Source organism: Dromiciops gliroides, chromosome 1 (genome assembly GCF_019393635.1).
Source record: "Dromiciops gliroides isolate mDroGli1 chromosome 1, mDroGli1.pri, whole genome shotgun sequence".
In the NCBI taxonomy this organism is placed as follows: Eukaryota; Metazoa; Chordata; class Mammalia; order Microbiotheria; family Microbiotheriidae; genus Dromiciops; species Dromiciops gliroides.
This window is the reverse complement of record NC_057861.1, coordinates 741677780-741700814: the sequence shown is the minus strand read 5'-3', so window position 1 is coordinate 741700814 and position 23035 is coordinate 741677780. Positions and strand designations below refer to the sequence as shown.

General features: G+C 44.3%; 1 protein-coding gene across 1 annotated transcript in view; it reads right to left on the bottom strand.

The window, feature by feature from the left end:
• FAM107A (family with sequence similarity 107 member A) overlaps nt 1-23035 on the bottom strand; it is a 135980-nt gene that overhangs the window by 34292 nt on the left and 78653 nt on the right. Inside the window, exon 2 of the mRNA XM_043967936.1 lies at nt 13537-13600. Within this exon, the coding sequence (XP_043823871.1) occupies nt 13537-13600 (64 nt within the window). The remainder of the gene's footprint in view (nt 1-13536; nt 13601-23035) is intronic.

The window sequence follows — 23035 nt, the reverse complement described above, 5'->3', positions numbered from 1 at the left end:
CAAAGTTCCTTCCAGCGCTAAACCTATAATTTTGGGTGCCTATAAATCAACAGCCTGGTGGTGCAATGGATAGAGCACCAGCCCCAGAGTCAGGAAAACTCATCTTCCGAGTTCAAATCTGGCCTTTGAAACTTACTAGTTGTATGACCCTAAGCAAGTCACTTAACCTTGTTTTCCTCAGTTTCCCCATTTGTAAAAATGAACTGGAAAAGGAAATGGCAAACCACTCCAGTGTCTTTGCCAAGAAGATTCCAAATGGGGTCAAGAAAAGTCAGGCAGACTGAACAATGATGATGGAAATACTGATGGAATGTAGGACAGTTTCATGTTTTGGTCTTAGAAAATTACCCAAACAAAGCCTGAGAGGTTAAGCTCAGGGTCACATGGGCAGTATATGTCAGAGGCAGCTCCTGAACCCAGGTTTTCCCGGCTTCAAGGCTGTCTCTCCATCACGCCAAACTGCTTCTCATAGTGGTTTTTTGTTGTTGTTGTTAATAAATAAATTAATAAATACTTACTGATTGATTGCTTGGGAATATAGTGGCAAAGGGAACTCTAGGCATCCAGGATATCAGGAGCAAAGATACAGAGGTGGTAAAGTGAGTGAGTGTGTGTGTGTGTGTGTGTGTGTGTGTGTGTTCAAGGAACAGCAAGGACTCCAGTGTCACTAGCTCATAAGATGCATGTAGGGTGATGGACCAGGTTGGAAAGGCTGGGCTCATGTATATAAAAATAATTATAGTAACTCTTAGGTAGCAACGAGCTGGAAATCCGGTGGGTGTCTGTCATTATGGGGAGTGGCTGAACTGATGGTGATGGATGAAGAAGAAGGAATAACAAAGACTACGAGGAGTTCAGAGAGTCTGGGGAAGACATGTATGAACTGATGCATAGTGGAATAATGTGGAACCAGGAGGACAGAAGCAGGTGTTAACAGTTTAGCCAGAGTCTGGTCGCCTTCCAGTGTTGTAGCCAGTCACTGTGTATGTTCAGATGATAGGATCACAGACTAGAGTAAGAAAAGGCCCTTGGAGGTAATTGAATCCAACACACTCATTTCACAGCCAAGGAAGCTGAGGCTTAGGCAAATGAAGTGACTTGCTTACCCAAGGTTACATATGCGCCAGGGGTAGAATTTGAACTCATGTCCTCTGTGGCACAAGATGTAGTCAGAGGGCATGGATTCAAATCCTATCTTTGTCATTATCTGTGTGACTTTGGGTAGGTCACTTAACCTTTCTTTCTTGACCTTAGTTTTCACATCTGTAAAATTAGGGTGTTAGGTTAACTGACCTTTATGGTCCCTTCCATTTCTTTCTTTCTGTCTTTCTGTCTTTCTTTCTTTCTTTCTTTCTTTCTTTCTTTCTTTCTTTCTTTCTTTCTTTCTTTCTTTCTTTCTTTCTTTCTTTCTTTCTTTCTTTCAGCGAGGCAATTGGGGTTAAATGACTTGCCCAGGGTCACACAGCTAGTAAGTGTTAAGTGTCTGAGGCCAGATTTGAACTCAGGTACTCCTGACTCCAGGGCAGGTGCTTTATCCACTGGGCCACCTAGCTGCCCAATCTCTTCCATTTCTAAAGCTATGATTATATATCATAACACAAGGAGTACAGAAATGATGGAAAACACCAGTAAAGCAGCTGAATTCTAAATGAATTGTAACCTCAGTCTCAGAGGACTGATATAGAGAGGCACGGATCAAATAATCTGGAACATCATATAAAACATGGACACTGTGGCAGTTTAAATCTGTATCAAATTTGTCAAATTGTTTAAATCTTTTTTAAACACTCATACAATTTAAAAATTATCAAATTGTTTAAATCTTTTTAAAAACAACTATCCAATTAAAATGATCAAAATGTTTAGATCTTTCATAAACAATTATCACATTAAAAAGGATCAAATTTAGATCTTTTAAAAACAATTTTCAAAATTTAAAATTATCAAATTGTTTACATTTAAAAAAACATCGACTCTAAACATATTATCAAATTGTTTAAATCCTCTAAAATAATTATTAAATTTTATTTTATTTTTTTTTTTTAGTGAGGCAATTGGGGTTAAGTGACTTGCCCAGGATCTCACAGCTAGTAAGTATTAAGTGTCTGAGGTCATATTTGAACTCAGGTCCTCCTGACTTCAAGACCGGTGCTCTATCCACTGTTCCACTTAGCTGCCCCTAAAATAATTATTAAACTGCTTAAACCTTTTTCTTCAAGGGACAGTTTCGAGGTGGATGTAAGGGATATGGCTAATATAAAAAGAAAAGGCAACATTAAACTTTTTAAAAAAGAGAGCTTGAGGCCATATTAGAGAGGGCCTTGCAAAAGACCTTATCCTTTATTCAGTAGGTAATGGGGAGATGATGGTGGCAGAAATGAGAAAAAGCTTCATGCAGAAGGTACTTCTTAAGCTGAGGATGGAGGGAAACCAGAGATCCCAAGAGATGGAGCTGGAAAGGGAGGACTTTCTGGGCTTGGAGATGAGGGCAAAAGCTGGGAGATGGGAGATGTAAAGAATAGCGAGGAGCCTAGTTTGGCTGGACTGTGAATTGCGTGAAGTCCTAAACTGTTTCATTTTCCTTCTCAACTTTAAAAGAAGAAACAAACTATGTAAGAGAACGCCGCAGAGCTTAAGCACAGATGAGGCACAGATGAGGGGTCATCTAATTCTCTGCCGCTACTAGAGGAAGCTTCCTGGGAGTCTGGCACCCTCCTGGGCCCCCTCCCTCCATTCCAGGAAGGCCGGCTCATTTCAATCATTGGCTTAAGCAAAGCCCAACGGGGAGAAATCTGCTGCCAAATCCAGGAGCTAAAATGCATTCTGAAACAGACTGGGAGTGGGGGGTGGGGGAGAGTTTGCGCAGGGAGGCTGCCCTCCGGAGAGAGGCGGGGCTCCCAGAGGATGGGCTCTGCCCCCTCTTCCAACACCCCCGCCCCTCCCCCCTTGCTCCCTCCCCCCCCCCCCCCCGCACCGTCGTCCCTCCCCTCCATCAACCTGTTTACCCTGTGGAGGACTCAGGGGGACTTCTGGTTACGTCAGGCCTGTTTCCTCATTGTAAGCAATCAAGAAATGGTTTATAAAGGCTACTCGGAGCTTTAAACCTATGATCCTATGCCTGGACAACTCATTCAACTTCTTATCGCCTCAGTTTCTAGAGACCTCTAGAGCAAAGCTGCTTCTTTTTTTTTTTAAAGTGAGGCAATTGGGGGTTAAGTGACTTGCCCAGGGTCACACAGCTAGTAAGTGTTAAGTGTCTGAGGCTGGATTTGAACTCAGGTCCTCCTGAATCCAGGGCCGGTGCTCTATCCACTGCGCCACCTAGCTGCCCGGCAAAGCTTCTTAAACTTAAACCTCATATGGGGTACTGTAACTGAATGTGGGGGTCGTGAAAAATTTGGCCCCAGTAAAAGGCTATAGAGATCTATTTTATATACCTGTATAACCAGGCCGAGTGAAAATTTCTTGGGCAAAATGGGGTCTTCAGTGGAAAAAGTTTAAGAAGCCCTGATCTGGGTACAGAATCTCACTGCTATCTTCACTGGCTCCTGGCGTGTCCTTGGGTAAGTCACAGCTCTTTAGGCCTCTGTTTTATTCTTTGTAAAATGAAGGGGCTGGTGTCATAACCTCTAATGTTCCTTTCATCTTTTATCTCTTTGGACCTCAGTTTCCTCCTCTGCAAAATGGGGGGGAGGGCTGGACTCAATGGTATCTAAGGTCCCTTCCAGTGCTAAACCTGTGAGTTACAGATATCAGCTTACAAGGCGTGGGGCTTCTTGACAGCCCGAACAGATGAGGGGCACATTTGGAATACACCTTGGGCCTTAGTTCAGACACTTATAAAGAGCCCCAATTACCTAGTTCAGAGAGGGGAGGAATTAATAAGCCCAGACCTCTTCCTCTGAGGGTTTTTTGTTTGTTTGTTTTATAGGGCAGTGAAGGTTAAGTGACTTGCCCAGGGTCACACAGTTAGTAAGTATCTGAGGCTGGATTTGAACTCAGGTCCTCCTGAATCCAGGGCTGGTGCTCTATCCACTGTGCCACCTAGCTGCCAACTCGCCCCCTCCCCCAAGTTGTTTATAATTAGAGACATGACAGACACAGAGGGCTGCACAAGGCAAGACGGGCTGACCAAAGGTCTGAGAGATCTCAGAGGAGGAAGAGAGACGCAGCTGGCTGGTGCCTGGGGGTAGAGGTAGGTGTGAGGGTAAGGAAAGATCCCTGGGGGGAGGAAATGGCATTGAAACCAGCCAGACCTTGAAGGTTGGTGAGGATTCCATCAGGCAAGAGAGTTCAGGCATAGGGAAGGACCTTCTCTGACCCTCAGTTTCTTCATCTAGAGAATGGGGATTATCATATTCTTGCCTACCTGCCTTGCAAGATGGAGGTGAGGAGGAAAGTACATGGCAGAATTGAAAGTCCTCCCTCAAGGTGAGCAATGGTTTACAGGAAGGAAAAGTGCAGAAGCCATTGGAGAGCAGAATGGAGCATGGGACGGAGTGCTGAGCCTGCCTCCTGGACAGCAAGGTCCTGCCACTAACTAGCTGAGTGACCATAGCCAGCCCACTTAGCTCTCCAGGTTCCACCTCCCTCAGCCTCAGTTTCCTCGACTGTAAATGGGAGTTAAACATACAGGGTGATTCACAAAGAATTGAATACTTTCAATCATTTATCACTCATTAGCCAGGGTCTGTAGGACTATGAAGTCAAATCCAATTTGTAAAGGAATTCTTGTAGTTTAGAGAAATGTAAGGGTGAAATGATAGAATTTAGTGCCCATAACATGTTCATATCCAGACTAATTACTGAGCAATACATTTTTAAAAAATAAACATTTTTATTTAAAGTTTTGAGTTCCAAATTCTCTCCCTCTTTTTCTCCCTCTCCTCCCACCTCCCTAAGGCAGTAAGCAATCAGATAGAGGTTATACAGGGGATCAATACATTTCTTTTGTGTGTGTGTGTGGGGGTGGGCAATGGGGGTTAAGTGACTTGCCCAGGGTCACCCAGCTAGTAAGTGTCAAGTGTCTGAGGCCACATTTGAACTCAGGTCCTCCTGAATCCAGGGCTGGTGCTTTATCCACTGCGCCACCTAGCTGCTCCCTGATCAATACATTTCGGAAAGAGTCCAAGCTGTTTTGAATCACCCAGTGTCTGGAGGATGAGTCTCAGTGAGCTATTGGGAGATTCCGCTGAGATACTGTGTAGAAAGTGCTTTGTTATCATTAAGGGGCAATAAGAAATGCCAGCAGTTGTTATTCAAGGAATGGTAAGTCCAAATCAGTCAGTCAGTCAATAAGCATTTACTAAGTGTTTACTATGTGGGAGGGCAACTTTCTCTGGCTAAGTATTCAAAGTTAGTCAAGCACCCGAACAGCTGCTGCCTGGAGCTCTCCATGGTCCAGTGGACCTGGTTCTTCTGTCAGCCCCCTGACCTGTGTGTAGCCTTTGTCTGCCTGGAACTTTGTCTCCCGCCCACCATAGCTGTCTAACCTGAGTGGGCACACTGCCCAGCCATCTCTGCTCTGGTCTGCCTGCTGGGTGGGGTTTGCTGCTGATGTCAATAGAGACAAGCACCTCATATTTTAAAATAGGTACTTATATGTGTACATGTTTTGTGACATGGACAGGTGACTTAACTTCCCAGCCTCAGTTTCCTCATCTGTGAAATGGGGATAATAATGGTTCTTGCATCATGGGTCTCCTGTAAGGATCAAACAGATGACACACATAACTTTGCAAACCTTAAAGTGCTATATACGTTCTAGCTGTTATTGTCTCCCCTGATAGAATGAAAGTTTCTTGAGAGCAGGGCCTTCCTTCCTTCCTTCCTTCCTTCCTTCCTTCCTTCCTTCCTTCCTTCCTTCCTTCCTTCCTTCCTTCCTTCCTTCCTTCCTTCCTTCCTTCCTTCCTTCCTTCCTCCCTCCCTCCCTCCCTCCCTCCCTCCCTCCCTCCCTCCCTTCCTCCCTCCCTCCCTCCCTCCCTCCCTCCCTCCTTCCCTTCCTTCCCTCCTTCCCTTCCTTCCCTCCTTCCTTCCTTCCTTCCTTCCTTCCTTCCTTCCTTCCTTCCTTCCTTCCTTCCTTCCTTCCTTCCTTCCTTCCTTCCTTCCTTCCTTCCTTCCTTCCTTTCTCCCTTCCTTCCTTCCTCCCTTCCTTCCTTCCTTCCTTCCTCCCTCCTTCCCTCCCTCCCTCCCTCCCTTCCTTCCTTCCTTCCTTCCTTCCTTCCTTCCTTCCTTCCTTCCTTCCTTCCTTCCTTCCTTCCTTCCTCCCTTCCTTCCTTCCTCCCTTCCTTCCTTCCTTCCTTCCTCCCTCCTTCCCTCCCTCCCTCCCTTCCTTCCTTCCTTCCTTCCTTCCTTCCTTCCTTCCTTCCTTCCTTCCTTCCTTCCTTCTTCACCCCTTCCTCCCTCCTTCCCTCCCTTCCTTCCTTCCTCTCTCCCCCCTCACTTTGTAGCCCTATTGTTTAGCACAATGCCTGGCACATAGTAGGCAATTAATAAAGCTTGTTGATTGATTGATTGGGGGCAGGGCAGGCAAGAAAAAGTCACAATTCAGTACAATGTAAGCACAATGTAAGCTCATTGAGGGTAGGGATGGCTTCATCTCTGTTTCCCTATCCCCGGAACCTAGTAGTGCTTGGCTTGTAGGAGGCAGTTAATGCATTTAGGTGAATTGAATTGTAGATGCCTCAACGGTGAAGGAGGGGCTTCTTCCTGAATCCAGGTTGTCTCCTCCCCCCTCAATTTCAGCCCTTTAGAGGGGATTGTAGGGCATTCAAGAAACTGACTGTCATAGGTGCTAGGTAGAGACAGGAAGCCTTCTTCCCAACTCGTCAGGGTCATGTCCCTGGGGAGGCTCCCTCTCAAGAACAGGGTCCATATATCAAATAACAATTCAACATTTATTAAGCCCTTATGGTATGCCCGTTAGGATGTGAGCTCTCTGAGGGCTGGGACTATCTTTCTTCTTGAATTTGTATTTCCAACAGTTAGCATAGTGCTAAGCACATATTAAGCACTTAATAAATGCTTGTTGACTGACCTCAGAAGCCATGCCACCTAATCCCTTCATCTGACAGGTGAGGAAACTGAGACCCAGAGAGACATGTGACTTGCCTGAGGTCAAGCTGGTAGGTAAGTGGCAGAGGCGGGTCTTGATATTTGGTGCTTTGACTCCAACTTGAGCCCTCTGTCCACTGTCCCAACTTCCTGCCTTCAAAGAGTCTACTTTTGGGGGAGACAATGAATTATATATATACATACATGTGTGTATGTATATATGAATATACATATATGTGTATATTCATGTATACATATGCACATATATTAATATACACATGTACATACATACACACATATACACACATACATATATACACACAAAATGAGGGCAAAGTAATTTTGGTGAGAGTCGAAGAACACTGACAAATAGGGGAGTCAGGAATTTGGGGGTTACATTAACATTGCAGAGATCCATTTATTTGGAATTAGCCAGGCAAACTGCTCCAAGAAGTGAGGATGGCTGTGCAACCCCCCTTCCCAAGGACAACTATTCATCACTCTGTCAAGCCCTGATGGACCCCTCTCTATTATTTTTGAAAGCTTTTGTTTTGACATTGCCTACATTTCCCCATTTGCCTTTCATTTGCCTCTCCCAGAAGACCATTTCTTACAACAAAGAATCTTTTAAAAGAAAAAGAAGAGTAAAAAAACCCCACACCAAAACAAAAAACACCTCTGTGAAGAACATCAATACATTCCCCAAATCTGACAATGTATTCAAGGCTCTGCCCCCACAGACCCTGCCCTCCTTCCTTCCACCTTTGTGCAGTGGGGGTGAGTCTTCAATGAACTGTACAAAATTACAAAGAACATACTTGGCCCCAAAGAAGAGATAAGAGAAAACCAGGCTCGAATAAGAAGCTCCCCTTTATCCTGCAGCTCCTCACTTTACCCTCTTTCTATCTTCCTGGGCTCTTGGAAACCTGGCTCCCCAGGACAGGCTGTGCTCCTTGCTGCCCTCCCCAGAACACTGAGCCAGGAGGAGCCCAAGGCATTCTCCTTGTTCCTTACAGCCTCTTCCAAACCCCTTCCTGCCTCCATCACCCAAGGACCTCTGTGCTCTGGGGGTTCAATCCATCCATCTTCACCACCACTCCAAATCTTTATTGTGTCACAGTGAATAGAGTACTGGACTGGGAGACCAGAAGATCTGAGTTCTAATCCTGCCTCAGACAGTTACTAGCTGTATGGTCCCCAGCAAGCTGCTTATACTTTCTCAGCCTCAGGTTCCTCAGCTGTAAAACAGGCATGAAGTAGCCCCTGCCTCCCAGAGTTATTAGCTGGGGAGGAGGGGATTGAGATAATATATGTAAAGCTGTGTGTCAACCATTAAAGTGCTTTTAAAATGTTCCTTGTTATTATATTGTAATCATAGATGCTGCTGCTGCCGCCATGGTGACTTGGCAGAGTCAGGACAAGAGCTCGAATCTGGTCCCAGATACTTACTAGCTGTGTGACCCTGGGCAAGTCACTTAAATTCTGCCTGCCTCAGTTTCTTCATCTGTAAAATGAAGATAATAATGACACCACCTCCCAGGGTTGTTGTGAGGATCAAATGAGATAATAATTGTAAAACACTTAGTACTTCTCTTCCTCCTTCTTCTCTGTCTCCTCCTTCTCCTTCTCCTCCTTTGTCTCCTCCTTCTCCTTCTCCTCCTCTTCCTCCTCCTCCTTCTCCTCCTTCTCCTCTTCCTCCTCCTCCTCCTTCTTCTCCTCCTTCTTCTCTTCTTCCTCCTCCTTCTCCTCCTCCCTCTATCCTTTAGGTAGTAATCTCTCATTTCTCAGTAATAATAGCTAGCATTTATATAACTTATATAGCTATGTATATATGTGTGTATCTATGCTATATACTTATGTAGCTCATTTTAAGGCTTTCATAGCACTTTACGTGTTATTTGTACCTTACCACAACTCTAGGAGGTAGATGCTATGTAAAACCTGGATTATAATCTTCATTTCTAGGGTCACATCCTCAGCCTCACCATCCCCCACAATTGCTCCCCCTCCACAAGCCTGCACTCTGAAATGTCTCTGATGACAAGGGCCTCTCTTTCTTCCTTTCCCTTTGATGCATCCCTCTAACCCTATTTTTCATCTTCACCATGACTTGGTGCAGGTACCTCCTTCCCCAAATGCCCACCTCACCCCGATCCTTCATCATGATTACCAAATGACTTTGTAATTGCTTTATGTATTTCCTATTTTTCTCTAAATAAATTTTTTCAGTAGAATATATGGTCCTTGAGGGGCAGCTAGGTGACACGGTAGATAGAGCACTGGCCCTGAAATAAAGAGGATCTGAGTTCAAAACTCACCTCAGACACTTACTAGCTGTGTGACCCTGGGCAAGTCACTTAACCTCAGTTGCCTTAAACATCCGGGGCCATCTCCAGTTGTCCTGATCTATATCTTGCCGTTGGACCCAGATGGCTCTGGAGGAGACAGTGAGGTTGGTGACCTTGCACAGCCCTGCCTCACTTAAATCCAATTCATAATATCACCCGGATGTCATGGCACTCTTTGAGAATGAAGGACAAACAACAACGACAATGCTCCTTGAGAGAAGGGGCTGTTTAATGTCTGCTTTTGCATCTTTAACATCTGGCCACGGGGCCCTAATAGAGGACAGCCACTTAATAAGTGATTACTGAATTGAACTGAATAGAGGAGAATGAATGAATTCCTCCTTAAGGAATGATGAATATGAACACCTGAGTTTGAATCCTGCCTTAGACACTTACTAGCTGTGTGACCTTGGGCAAGTCAATTCACCTCTAGGGTCCTCAGTCTCCTCCTCTGTAAAATGAAGGGGGTTAGACTCAATGACCTCTAAGGCCCTTCCCAGCTCTAGATCTATGACCTGTGACCTTTCCAGTTATCAGTCTAGGAGAGAGGATGCTCTAATGTGAACAGCAGCACTTTTGTGCTTCCTTCTCTTTCCCACCACTTAAGTCAGAAATGATCGTCCCCTAAATGTCCCCTACAGATCTCAGTCTATGATCTCATGTTCCCAAGAATTCAAAGAAATACAGGGAAACTCATCTGGGGGATGCGCTTTTCACCCAGAGAAGAAAAAGAAAGCCAAAAGAATAATGTGGCAGGATTCAGGCAACAACAAAAGAATGACAGGGGCTGACATTTCTACAGTTCTGGGGCTCTTAATATCCTTTCAAGAAGCATCATGGGAGATAAGCTGCCTAGTCTGTCCCATCTTCCCAGGAAGAAGGTGGGACATGAGTGGATAAATAGAAAGAAAAATGATGAAAAAATGAGAATAAAAAGATGAGTGGATAAATAAAAAGAAAAATAGGAGTGCCTTTGGGAACTCCCAAAGGACTCACTGGGAAGTGCTCAATGGGAGCACAGCACCCCCAGCCAGGTTCTGGATGAGGGAATAGAATTTGTAATTCTTCATTCTAGGTGAGCCAGAGTGGGGAATGGAGACTGGGTCAAACAGGGTTACTTCTTTTTTTTTTTTTTTTTGGCGGGGCAATGGGGGTTAAGTGACTTGCCCAGGGTCACACAGCTAGTAAGTGTCAAGTGTCTGAGGCCGGATTTGAACTCAGGTACTCCTGAATCCAGGGCCGGTGCTTTATCCACTGTGCCACCTAGCCGCCCCCAAAAAGGGTTACTTCTGAAAGGAAGAGACTTTTGTTTGTTGGGCTAATTGTATCGGTATCTTTCGTTCTGACTTTGTCTACATTTCCCCATTTCCCTTTCCTCTCCCCCTCCCCTTCTAGAGACCCCCCACCCCCACCCCAATAGCCCAGAGCCGTTCTAGACCCGAGATAGAGAATCACAGGCAGGGTGGGAGTGGAGGAGGGGACAAATGGCTGGGAGGTAGATGGGAGGAGGGCAATGTTGCCTTTCTGAAATGAAGCCCTCTCTGTTTCCCTGGGAAGGGCCTTGGATTATGAGAGCACAACAAGCTCCCTTCACATAGCGTTCAGCCCGAGCCATGTGGCAAGTGAAGGACTTAGAGAAATTCAGGTTTCCTTCAAGATATTCTATGACCTTGGGAAAGGAGCAACAAAAGCTATTTCAGGGACCATGTGAACCTTAGTCAAGCATTCCTGGATCTTGGAGATGTCATCAATGTCTTAGCAAGTGGAAAGAGAAGAGACAAAGAATGTGCCCCTTACAGAGATAACCCACGAGCTTGATTGTTGAGGCCCAAGGAGGAAATGGGCCAACTGTCAAGGTCTTTCTCTGTCCTTCAATGGCACACAACAGGGCTGGCACCGGATTATACTGGCTCTGGAGAACTGATTGTTAAATTTTCAGCATGAGTATTTATATACGAGTTGGATCAGTCAATGCCACACACCAGGGCTTGGTTTATTCATTTGTTAATTGTTTAGACTTAAGAAAGTGATGGGGAAAGTGTCACCCATGCAGATTTAATTTATAAATATACCAAGTGTACATTCTCTTCCCCTCTAGAGATCTGGATGTTAAACATTTACCAGCATCCCCCTACATGTAACAGTCAAATATGCAAACTGTGCCCATGTCATTAAATCTTTTTTGAGGAGCAATGTATGGAGTCTAGACAGTCAGCTGGCTACATGACCCAATACTGAAAATTTTCTGATGAGAAGAGAGGTCGGAAAGTTAAAAGAAAAGACTCTGTGCTATGAGGAGCAGAACAGGATCATGGGGCCATCGGCTGAAAGCAGGAAGCACAGACCTCTAGTACAACCCTCTCATTTTACAGAGGAGCAAACTGAGGTCCACAGAGGGGAAGAGACTTGCCCAGGGGCACACGGGTAATAAAGGGAAGAGCAGGGATTTGAATCCAGGTGCCCTGACTCCAAAGCCAGTTTTCTTTTTACTTAACCACAAATATTCATGAGAACAATGGGGCAAGCACAGGGCTTAAGAACCAGGAGGAGGAGGAAATATCTTGTCCTACTGACCCCCTTGTGGACAGTGAATCAGATCATTACTGTAGGTGGCTGGGAAGTGGGTATTAGAGGGAAGGCTGTCAAGACCTTAGTGGTAGCCATGGGAGGAGCAGCAAGAAAAACACTGAATTTTACCATGAAATAGAGGATAGTAGCAGCAGCAGCAGCAGTAAGAGAAGGATGGAAGACCAGCAGGAGAGAGACCAGAGGAAAAATCTGGATTAGCTATATAGATGAGTGCTCATCTTTTTTTGGGGGGGGGCAATGAAGGTTAAGTGACTTGCCCAGGGTCACACAGCTAGTAAGTGTCAAGTGTCTGAGGCCGAATTTGAACCCAGGTCCTCCTGAATCCAGGGATGGAGCTTTATCCACCGTGCCACCTAGCTGCCCCCAGATCAGTGCTCATCTTAATTTGGCTCTAAATGCCAATATATTTTTTAAATTTTATTTTAAAATTTTTATTTTTTTTGCAGAGCAATGAAGGTTATGTGACTTGCCCAGGGTCACACAGCTAGTGAAGTGTCAAGTGTCTGAGGCCGGATTTGAACTCAGGTCCTCCTGAATCCAGTGCTGGAGCTTTATCCACTGCACCACCTAGCTGCTCCCAAATATTTTTGCTCCCAAATATTTTTATAAGAAGAAAATCTGAGAAAGAGAGAGAAATGGAGGCAGAGAGACACACAGAGACACACATAGAGAGAAGACAGAGACACAGATAGAGAGAGAGAGGCAGCCTGGTATAGAGGATATAGAGCTGCCATTGAAGCTAAGGAGTCCTGGATTCAAGTTCTGCCTCAGACTGATATTGGCTATGTGACCCCAGGGCAAATCACTTAATCCCTCAGTGCTCTAAGCAACTATCTAAGACCAGGGCATCTAGGTGGTGCAGTGGTTAGAGCACTCTCTGGCCTTGGAGTCAAGAGGACCTGAGTTAAAATCTCACCTCAGATACTTACTAGCTGTGTGAGCCTGTGCAAGTCACTTAACCCCAGTTCCCACAAACATCCAGGGCCATCTTTGGGCATCCTGATGCATATCTTGCCACTGGACTCTGATGGCTCTGGAGGAAAGAGTGAGGTTGGTGATTTTGCACAGCCCTCCCTCACTTAAATCCAATTCATTACAAGTCATCACATCACCCTGATGTCATGGTCCTTTTCAAGAATTAAGGATAAACAACAACAATCGAAGACCATAACTTGTCAAGAAAGTACTGACCTCCATTGGTAGAAAGACTGGGAGATTCTTATACCAATGAAATCCAGTAGCTATCCCAATAGAAAAGGGGAAAGTGTTCTTTGCTTTTGTTAAATCACATTATATCATCATAGTTACAAGGATTGAATAAAATTTCAGACTGCACTTACCCATCTCAGGTTCTTAAATTGAAAAAAATTAGGCCTTCGATAAAGTGGGGAGCCAAGGAGGACCTCAAGTAAGGTTCATTTGGAAAGGTCACACGCTCTTCTAGGGGTACCTTCCAAAGGGTTAAACCTCTGAGCTGGGAAGAACAAGGTCACTCTTCTAGGCTCTCTGCCCTGGGTAACTCTAGATGCTTTTGTTTCTGACTTACCTGAACCATTCATACTATGTTTTCCATTTTCATTGTGAAACCTGGACTGAGGAGAATATTCTTTCTGCAAAAATAGAAAAAGAAAAGTAAGATAGATGAGATGTTGTGTGTGTGTGTGTGTGTGTGTGTGTGTGTGTGTGTGTGTGCTTCAGTCTGAGGGAGAAGGAGGATGGGGCAGGGACATCCGAGGGGAGAGATGCAGGGTCTTCTTGAATCTTTTAAGCCCTGACTAATCTGGCCATTCTTCAAAATTGCATCCAGAGACCACTCTTGGGGGAGAAGAGGAAGGAGGGCTACTTTGGGAAATGAAGGTGATGCAAAGACAAAAGACAGTAATACAAATTATTTTTTTAAAGATATAAGGTAGGGGAAGCTAGGTGGTGCAGTGGATGGAGCACTGGCCCTGGATTGAGGAGGACCTGAGTTCAAATCCAGCCTCAGACACTTGACACTTACTAGCTGCGTGACCCCGGGCAAGTCACTTAACCCTAATTGCCTAAAAAAAGAAATATATAAGGTAGTCCCCAGAGAATCATAGGGCCATAGATCCCAAGTCAGAAGGGATCTCAGAACATATGTAGAACAACCCACTCATGTTACAGTCAAGGAAACTGAAGCCAGGGAAGCCAGTGCAAGTTACTTGGCCAAGGTCATGCAATAATTGTCCTGTGGCCTTTAGAACCAGGGAATCCTGTGTTGAAGTTCTTTCCCCCTCTCTGGGCCCCTTGGATGCTGCTGCCCCATGACAGTAGACTTCACACATGGCTTCATTTGAATAGGTCATTGATGAGAGCCACCTGGTGCTCAAGCACTCTGATGGGACTTGAGGGTCCAGAAGTTGAAAGGTCTAAACAGGAGCAAGTTGACTCTAGCCAGGAATATTAGATTGACTGTTGTTTTCAGCGCACTGCACTTCCCTGGAGAGTTCACTTCAGCTAAACCTTTCAAATCCAGACAATGACCATTTGGTAAAAGATCTAGAACCCTACTTGAGGGTTCTACTTAAAATGCTGGTTCCCACAGCCTAGCAGCATCTAAGTTCCTTGGTCAAAATTGGAATAAAGTTCTCATATATGCCAGGATATTCATGACAAAACTGGAAACCAAGTGGGTGTCAGTGGATCAAGGAACAGTGGAACGAATGATAGTAAATCAATGATAGACTATTATTTTTCCTGTAAAGAGCAACAAAAATGAGAAATATGGGAAGACTTTCTGAACTTTTGCAGCCTGATGTAAACAGACCTAGGAAAACAATATACAAATTAAGTATAATAATGTAAATGTAAATGTAAATAAGACCAAACCAAAGGCTATGTAATTTTTTAAAGTTTAATTTGCATTGTTTTTCCCCATAAAAGTATTTTATTATTTTTCAGTTACATGTAAAGATAGTTTTCAACATTTGTTTTTATAAGATTTCTAGTTTCAAATTTTTCTCCCTCCCTCCCCTCCCTGCCCCCTCCCCAAGACAAAAGGATATGTAACTGTAATGATTTATCTTGATCCCCTAGAAGAGATGAAGAATGCATTGTCCTCGTAGGTCCAGTGGCAAGAGATGGGGGGGCAATGGGTATGGAGTGTGGCATAGACACTTAGATATAGTCACTATATTGGCTGTTTTTGCTTAATTGTTTTCCTTTGTAACAAGAGAAGGATCACTGGGGCTAAAGGTGGGGGAAAGTGGTGAATAATATGAAAATAAGCATAATATAAAAACAAAAGGAATCAGTGAAAGTTTTATTTTGTTTTTGTTTTTAAGAATGTAAAGTCCTGGGACAGCTAGGTGGCGCAGTGGATAAAGCACTGGCCTTGAATTCAGGAGAACCTGAGTTCAAATCCAGCCTCAGACACTTGACACTTACTAGCTGTGTGACCCTGGGCAAGTCACTTAACCCACATTGCCCCGCCCCCCCCCCAAAAAAAAAGAATGTAAAGTCCATCGGGGCAGGAACTGCTTCATATCCATGTCTATGTCTATGTTTATGTCTATGTCTATGTTTATGTCTGCCTTTCTCTCTCCCCTCCCTCCCTTCCTCTGTCTGGTCTTTATCATCAGAGCCCAACATCATGCCTAGCATACAATAGGCACTTTATAAATGCTTGTTGAATTAAAAGACACAGTAGAAAACATGATAGAAACAGAAACTAGAAAGATAGACCTCTGCCACCTTGCTTATGTTTTTCTTTTCCCTAGTAATGATGGTGCCTAAGTAGGGCCTCCTCTCGCCCCCAAAACTTTTTTTTTGTTTTTTGTTTTGCAGGGCAGTGAGAGTTAAGTGACTTGCCCAGGGTCACACAGCTAGTAAGCGTCAAGTGTCTGAGGCTGGATTTGAACTCAAGTCCTCCTGAATCCAGGGCCGGTGCTCTATCCACTGTGCCACCTAGCCGCCCCCCTCCCAAACTTATTTTGGAAGGGTCTTCTTACTCAGTTATGGATGGGACTCAATGGCCTCTGAGACTTCTTCCCACTCAGAGTAACTAAACAATCGGTGAGAAGCCCTTTCAAAAACAAAACAAAAAACCTTGGATGCCGTCAAGAATTCCTGGCTTTGATAGGCAGGATTGTGTATGGAAGAATTATATCCAAAAAGCAGAAGAGATATTTGCTCAAGAGGGAGCATGGTCTTGTAGATACAGAGCTGGAAGCTACCTCAGTTAGAAGTCATCTATCTCAACTCCCTCATTTTGTAGATTAGGTAAATTGAGGCTGAAACTCACACACTGAATAAAATGGTGGAGTCAGGATTTGAAACCAGGTCCTCTGACTCCAGAGGGCAGCAAGGTGGTACAGTGTGGGTAGAGTGCTGGGCTGGGAATCAGCAAGACTCATCTTCTTGAGTTCAAATCTGGCCTCAGATACTTACTAGCTGTACGATCCTGGGCAAGTCACTTAACCCTGTTTGTCTCAATTTCCTCATCTGGAAAATAAACTGGAGAAGGAAATGGCAAACCACTCCAGTGTCTTTGCCAAGAAAACTACAAATGGGATGACAGAGAATCAGACATGACTGAAACAATTGAACAACAGCCCCTGACTCCAAAGCTAGCAATTCTTCCATTATACCATATATTAGACCATAAGTGTCTTTGATGACTCTGGAAGAGGGTGTGAGGCAGATGGCTTTGTACAGCTCTGCCTCACTTAAGTCCAATGAGTCAAAAATAACAGCAAGGGGCAACTAGATGGCGCAGTGGATAGAGCACCGGCCCTGGAGCTGGGAGTACCTGAGTTCAAATCCGGCCTCAGACACTTAACACTTACTAGCTGTGTGACCCTGGGCAAGTCACTTAACCCCAATTGCCTCAAAAAAAAAATAACAGAAACAACAACAAGGGTCTAAACCCATGATACACTGTATGCCAAGCAGTCAGTCACTTACTCCCTTTCCAGAGTCCCGTTAACTGTTGCTGTTCTAAGAGACAGAGAAGGGAGACATCACCGGCCTCTGACTACATTAGAATTATAACTCAACAATTCATAACCGGCGACTACCAGAGCTTGGCGTGCAAAGAAATGGCTTGTGCCTTCCTGCCAACTCTTCCATGCACAAGAGAATTCATGAAAAAAGAAGACAAGCTCTATATTTGGAAAAACTCCAGAAACCAAAGGGATTCATTTCCCCATAAAAACAAGGCACTTAGAGGAGAGAAAAGGCAACGTCCCTGAAGCCTGGAGGGAAGATGGACTGGTTAAACGATATGGAGGTTTTGCTTGTTAGCAGCCAAGGGCCATGCTTGATTTGGTTGTTCTGGGCTGCATGGAGGGGTAGCACCTTGGAAGTCACCAGCTTGGGAAGCTAAGTTAAGTTTATTAAGCACCTACTATGTGTTAGGCACTATGCTAAGCACCAAGGATATACAGGCAAAAAACCAAAACAAAAATGCAGTCCCTGCCCCCTCCAGGAGCTTACTTTCTAATGGGAGAGACAACTTGTTAATAACTAGGCACATCCATGATATACACAGTCTAAATGGGAGGCAATCTCAGAGAGAAGGCAGTGGTGTGGAAGGGAGGCGCCAGACTGAGAGTGGGTAGAAGTGAGGAGGGAGAGCATTCCCAGGAAAACAGGAGGAGTCCACCAGTGAAAAGTATGGAGCTGCAACATTGAGTGTTGTGTGCAGGCAACAGCAGGGGCCAGCATCTCTGGATCATAGAGTTGGTGGAGGGGGGTAAAGAGTAGGAAGACTAGAAAAGTAGGAAGGAATCAGGTTGCAAAAGATTTTAAAAGCTGAACAAACGACTACATTTGGTCCTGCAGGTCATAAGGAGCCTCTGGAGTTTATTGAGTAGGGGGAGTGAGAGGGTCCGAGCTGTGCTTTTGGGAAGATCCCTTTGGCAGTTGAGTTTGGAATGGAGAAGGGAGAGACTAGAGGCTGGGAGACCCACTAGCAGCTATTGAAAGGGTCTAGCCAAGGCATGGGCAGCTAGGTGGTGAAGTGGATAGAGTTCTGGGCTTGAAGTCAGAAAGATTATAAGTTCAAATAGGACCTCAGACACATCCTAGCTGGGTGACCCTGAGAAAGTCACTTCACCCTCTTTGCCTCAGTTTCCTCCTCTGTAAAATGATCTGGAAAAGAAAATGGAAAACCACTCCAATATCTCTGCCAAGAAAGCTCCAAATGGGGTCGTGAAGAGTCTGAAAATGAAAAATGACTGAATAACAACAGGCAAGGCTCAGATTTCTCAGTCTACCCTGAGGAGATCAAACTCCAGGGTATTGATTCCCACTGACCCAAAGCATAGGAGACTGATGTGTAAACAAGAACATTAGCTTATCAAGAGGACTTCTTTCTGGCAGGAGAATAGGTACACAAGGCACACGTCCCCCATGGTGGCTGAGTCCTTCCAGAAGACAAAATGAAAGAATCTGTTTATTCAAATCTTTGCATCGATCCATGGCATCTTCAGTGGGGATATTCGTGCCAGTGATATGCAACCCAGTTCATCCTGTACTGCTTCTATCCATGTCTTTGAGTCAAGTCAACAGGCATTTTATTAAATGTTTAAACTATGTGCTAGGGATAGAACGAAAGACAAAGAGACAACCTAGGCTCCAAGGAGCTTACATTCCAAGGTCCCCCTAGGTATCCACTCTCTAGCATCCATGGGGCATTTCCCTAGATCTCTTGACATTTGGTGGACACCAGTCTAGCACACCAACTGTCCATCACCTCTCTCTCTCTCTCTCTCTCTCTTGAAATATGAGTGACCAACCTCCTTTTCTGGTCAGACATCTCTCTGAGGCCTGTTCTCCTTCACAATTACTCATTGCTGGTATGTAGTAGCGTTTCCCAGGCTGCCATGTGCCCCTCCCTCCCCTTTTAGGTGACCTTCAACTTCACAATCTTTGGTATTCCTTGACTTAGCCCAGTAGTAACAACAGAAGAAAGCTGTTGTTACAAAGACAGGTCTTGGTTTAAAGGAGAAGTTTAGGACCATTAAAGGTGATGTACAATCCCAATGGCCTCCTGGTAGAGGGGAAAGAGCACTGGCCTTAGGTCAGGAAGACCTTGTTTCAGTCCCATCACTGGTACTATCTTCGTGACTCTGGACAAGTCACTTAACTTTTCAGTGCCCATGCAACTCTCATATTATGAGCTTCAGAGCAAGTACTCATCTGCACTGACAAAGAGTTCATTCACTGAATGTTCCCTAAACCCAATGAAATAATCAATCCAGTCTGAAGAAAAACCCATCCCACTCTTCCTTCTATTTGATTCTGGCCCCATTCACGGCTCTGGTGTGTCTACGATCTATGTACTGATGGACCAGTTTCATGGCTGTTCATTCAAGTAGATATTAGCAGGAAGCTTGGTGAAAATAGAAACAGCAGCAGTCTGTTTAGACAGAGGGCTTGGGTCTTGGCTTGGCCATTTATTGCCCATGTGAGCTTGGGCAAGCCTACTTAATCTCTCTGGGGTTGTTTCCTCATTATGAAAATGAAGGGGTTTGTCTATAGGACATCTAAGGTGGCTTCTAGTTCAAAATTTCTTATCCTATGCTGGTGACGGGCCTTGTGTTCATGCCATATGAGAATCAAGTAAAGACCCTGGGGAGGCATATTTCATATGGAGGAAAGAATACTTGGGAGACATACAGCAGACAGATTGATGCCTTCTAGTACTTGGAAGGCTGTTTCGTGGAAGAGGGATTATTCGGGCTCTGTTCGGCCCCAGAGAACAGGACTTCGAGCACTGGATGGAAGTTTTCTTTCTTTCTTTCTTTCTTTCTTTCTTTCTTTCTTTCTTTCTTTCTTTCTTTCTTTCTTTCTTTCTTTCTTTCTTTCTTTCTTTCTTTCTTTCTTTCTTTCTTTCTTTCCTTCCTTCCTTCCTTCCTTCCTTCCTTCCTTCCTTCCTTCCTTCCTTCCTTCCTTCCTTTCTTTCTTTCTTTCTTTCTTTCTTTCTTTCTTTCTTTCTTTTTTTGGTGAGGCAATTAGGGTTAAGTGACTTGCCCAGGGTCACATAGTTAGTAAGTGTCAAGTGTCTGATGCTGGATTTGAACTTAGGTCCTCCTGAATCCAGGGACAGTGCTTTATCCACTGCGCCACCTAGCTGCCCCAGGAAAAATTTTCTAACTAAAGGCAGCTAGGTGGCGCAGTGGATACAGCATTAGACTGGGAGTTGGGAAGACCTGAATACAAATCTTGCCACAGATCCTTCCTGTGTGACCCTGTGCAAATCATTTAATATCTGTCTGTCTCAGTTTCCTTATCTGTAAAGTAAGGATAACAACAGCACCTAAAAATCAAAGTTGTTATAAGGATCAAACGAGATAATATTATGAAGTGCTTTGCAAACTAAAACATTCTATAAATGTGAGTGATTATTATTAGGGAGAAAGGACTTTAAGGGCCCTTTGGCGATATCAAAGTGAAATAGGTGGCCTTAGGAGGTAATGAGAGAGTTCCCATTCATTGGAGGCTGGAGAACACAAGTGTTGTGTGTGCTGTAGAGGGAATTCATTTTCGGGTTTATGTTGGAGTAGATGATCCCTGAAGTCCCTTTAACTCAAAGATTCTATGATATCATCATCCCAGGGAGTTAGGGGAAGCATTTGGAGATGGGCAGAGACATTTTTTCCTAAGCCTTTAGCCACAAGGATCAGCCAAGAGAGTTGCCAAAAAATACAAAGGAAAATCAGTACAAAATATATGCAGAATCAATGCAAAATAAATTCATGATGATATTGCAGAATTAGAAGAGATTACGTGCGTGTGTGTGTGTGTGTGTGTGTGTGTGTGTGTGTGTGTGTGTGTGTGTGATTAGAACCCTCAGTGAGGAGGCAAAATAGATGACTCAGGAAGGGACAAATGTTAGTACCAAAAGGGAAATAGAAAGTATCACTATGTCCGATGAGAAAGCCCTCATCTGGCCAAAACACTGGAGCTCTCTGGTTCACAGGTAAGTTAAGAAGTATTTATAAAGCACCTACTATGTACTAGGCACTGTGCTAAGCCCTGGAGATACAAGAAAAGTTGAAAGATAGTCTGACCTCAAGAAGCTCAGTCTCATGGGGCGGGACAGCATGAAAATAACAATGTCCAAACGAGCTATAGAGAGAATAAATTGGAGATAATCAACAGAAGGAAGGCACTAGAATTAAGGGGGATGAAGAAGGCTTCCTGAAGAAGGTGGGGTTTTATCTAAATGTAGTCAGGGAAACTGGGAGGTGAAGATGAGGAGGGAGTGAATTCCAGGTATGGAGAAAAGGATGCCTGGAGTTGGGAGATGAAGTGTTTTGTTTGTTTTTGTTTTTTTTGCGGGGCAATGAGGGTTAAGTGACTTGCCCAGGGTCACACAGCTAGTAAGTGTCAAGTGTCTGAGATCATATTAGAACTCAGGTCCTCCTGAATCCAAGGCCGATGCTTTATCCACTGCGCCACCTAGCTGCCCCCAGATGAAGTGTTTTATATGAAGAACCGTGTATGGTGGCCAGTGGTGTCACTAGATCATAGGGTATGTGGAAGAAAGCAAGGTGTAAGAAGACTAGAAAGAGCAGAGGGATAGCCCTTTATAAAGCTCTTTAGAAGTCAAAGAGAGGATTTTATAGTTGAGGCTGTAGGCAATAGGGAACCAATGGTGGGTTTTGTTGTTGGTTTTTTTGGTGGGGCAATGAGGGTTAAATGACTTGTCCATGGTCACACAGCTAGTAAGGGTCAAGTGTCTGAGGCCGGATTTGAACTCAGGTCTTCCTGAATCCAGGACTGATGCTTTATCCACTGCACCACCTAGCTGCCTCCTGCCAATGGTATTTAATGAAGAGGACAGGTGACATGGTCCAACTTGAACTTTAGGAAGATCAATTTGACATTTGAGGGGAGGACTGTAACAAGGAGAGGCTTATGGTGGTCAGACTTATGGGAGGGGGATTGGCTAGATGTGAGGTGATGGGGCTCACACCAGGATGGTAGGTATGTGTTGGAAACTGATTGGAGATGGGAGGGGGGGCGCGGAGGGAGGGAGGGAGAGAGAGAGAGAGAGAGAGAGAGAGAGAGAGAGAGAGAGAGAGAGAGAGAGAGAGAGAGAGAGAGAGAGAGAGAGAGAGCGCAAGCGCTATAGCAAATGTCTAATTAGTTGGCAGGTATGCCAATTTTGAGATGTTTTCCAGACAAATCTTATTTCCTGTCCAGGTGGTCTGCAGTATACCTCCCTAACCATGTAAGTTTGGTTTCTCCTTTAGTCGATACTCACTCTCAAATCTTCTCCAATATGTCCCTTTTGTGTTCCCAGATTTCTTCATATGAATGTATCTTCTAAATATAAAATTCTACTCTACATACCTTATCTATTGCTCTGTTGAAGGAATTCCTTTTCCTCAGCCATATTCAAGCTCTCACTCCATTCCCACCAAGACTCAGTGATTGTTCTGATGTCAAATTTTCCTGCTTTATTCAAGATCTTTAAATTTACCCTTTACCCATGCTTCATTTTTCTAAATTTCATTTTGTTTTTTTTTCAGTTAATATGCATTTATTTTCTCTCCTATCATCACACCCCCAATCAATAGGAAAAAGAAAAGAAAAACAACCCCCCTTTGAAAAGTACACATAATCAAGCAATACAAATTCCCCCAGTGGCCATGTCCAAAAACCCGTGTCTTAGTCTGCTTCTTGAGTCCATCACTTCTCTACTGAGTCAACAAATGTTTTTTTAAATGCCTGCTATGTTCCAAGCATTATGCTAAGTGATGCTGGAGGTGAGTAGCAGATTTCATTGTCAGTCCTCTAGAATTGAGGTTGGACATTGTATTGATCAGAATCCTTAAGTATTTCAATCTTATTTATCTTGTTTGTTTTTTGCAGGGCAGTGGGGGTTAAGTGACTTGTCCAGGGTCACACAGCTAGTAAGTGTCAAATGTCTGAGGCCAGATTTGAACTCAGGTACTCCTGAATCCAGGGCCGGTGCTTTATCCACTGCGCCACCTAGCTGCCCCAATCTTATTTATCTTTATGATGTTTTCATTATTGTATAAATTGTTCTCCATCTCCTGCTAACT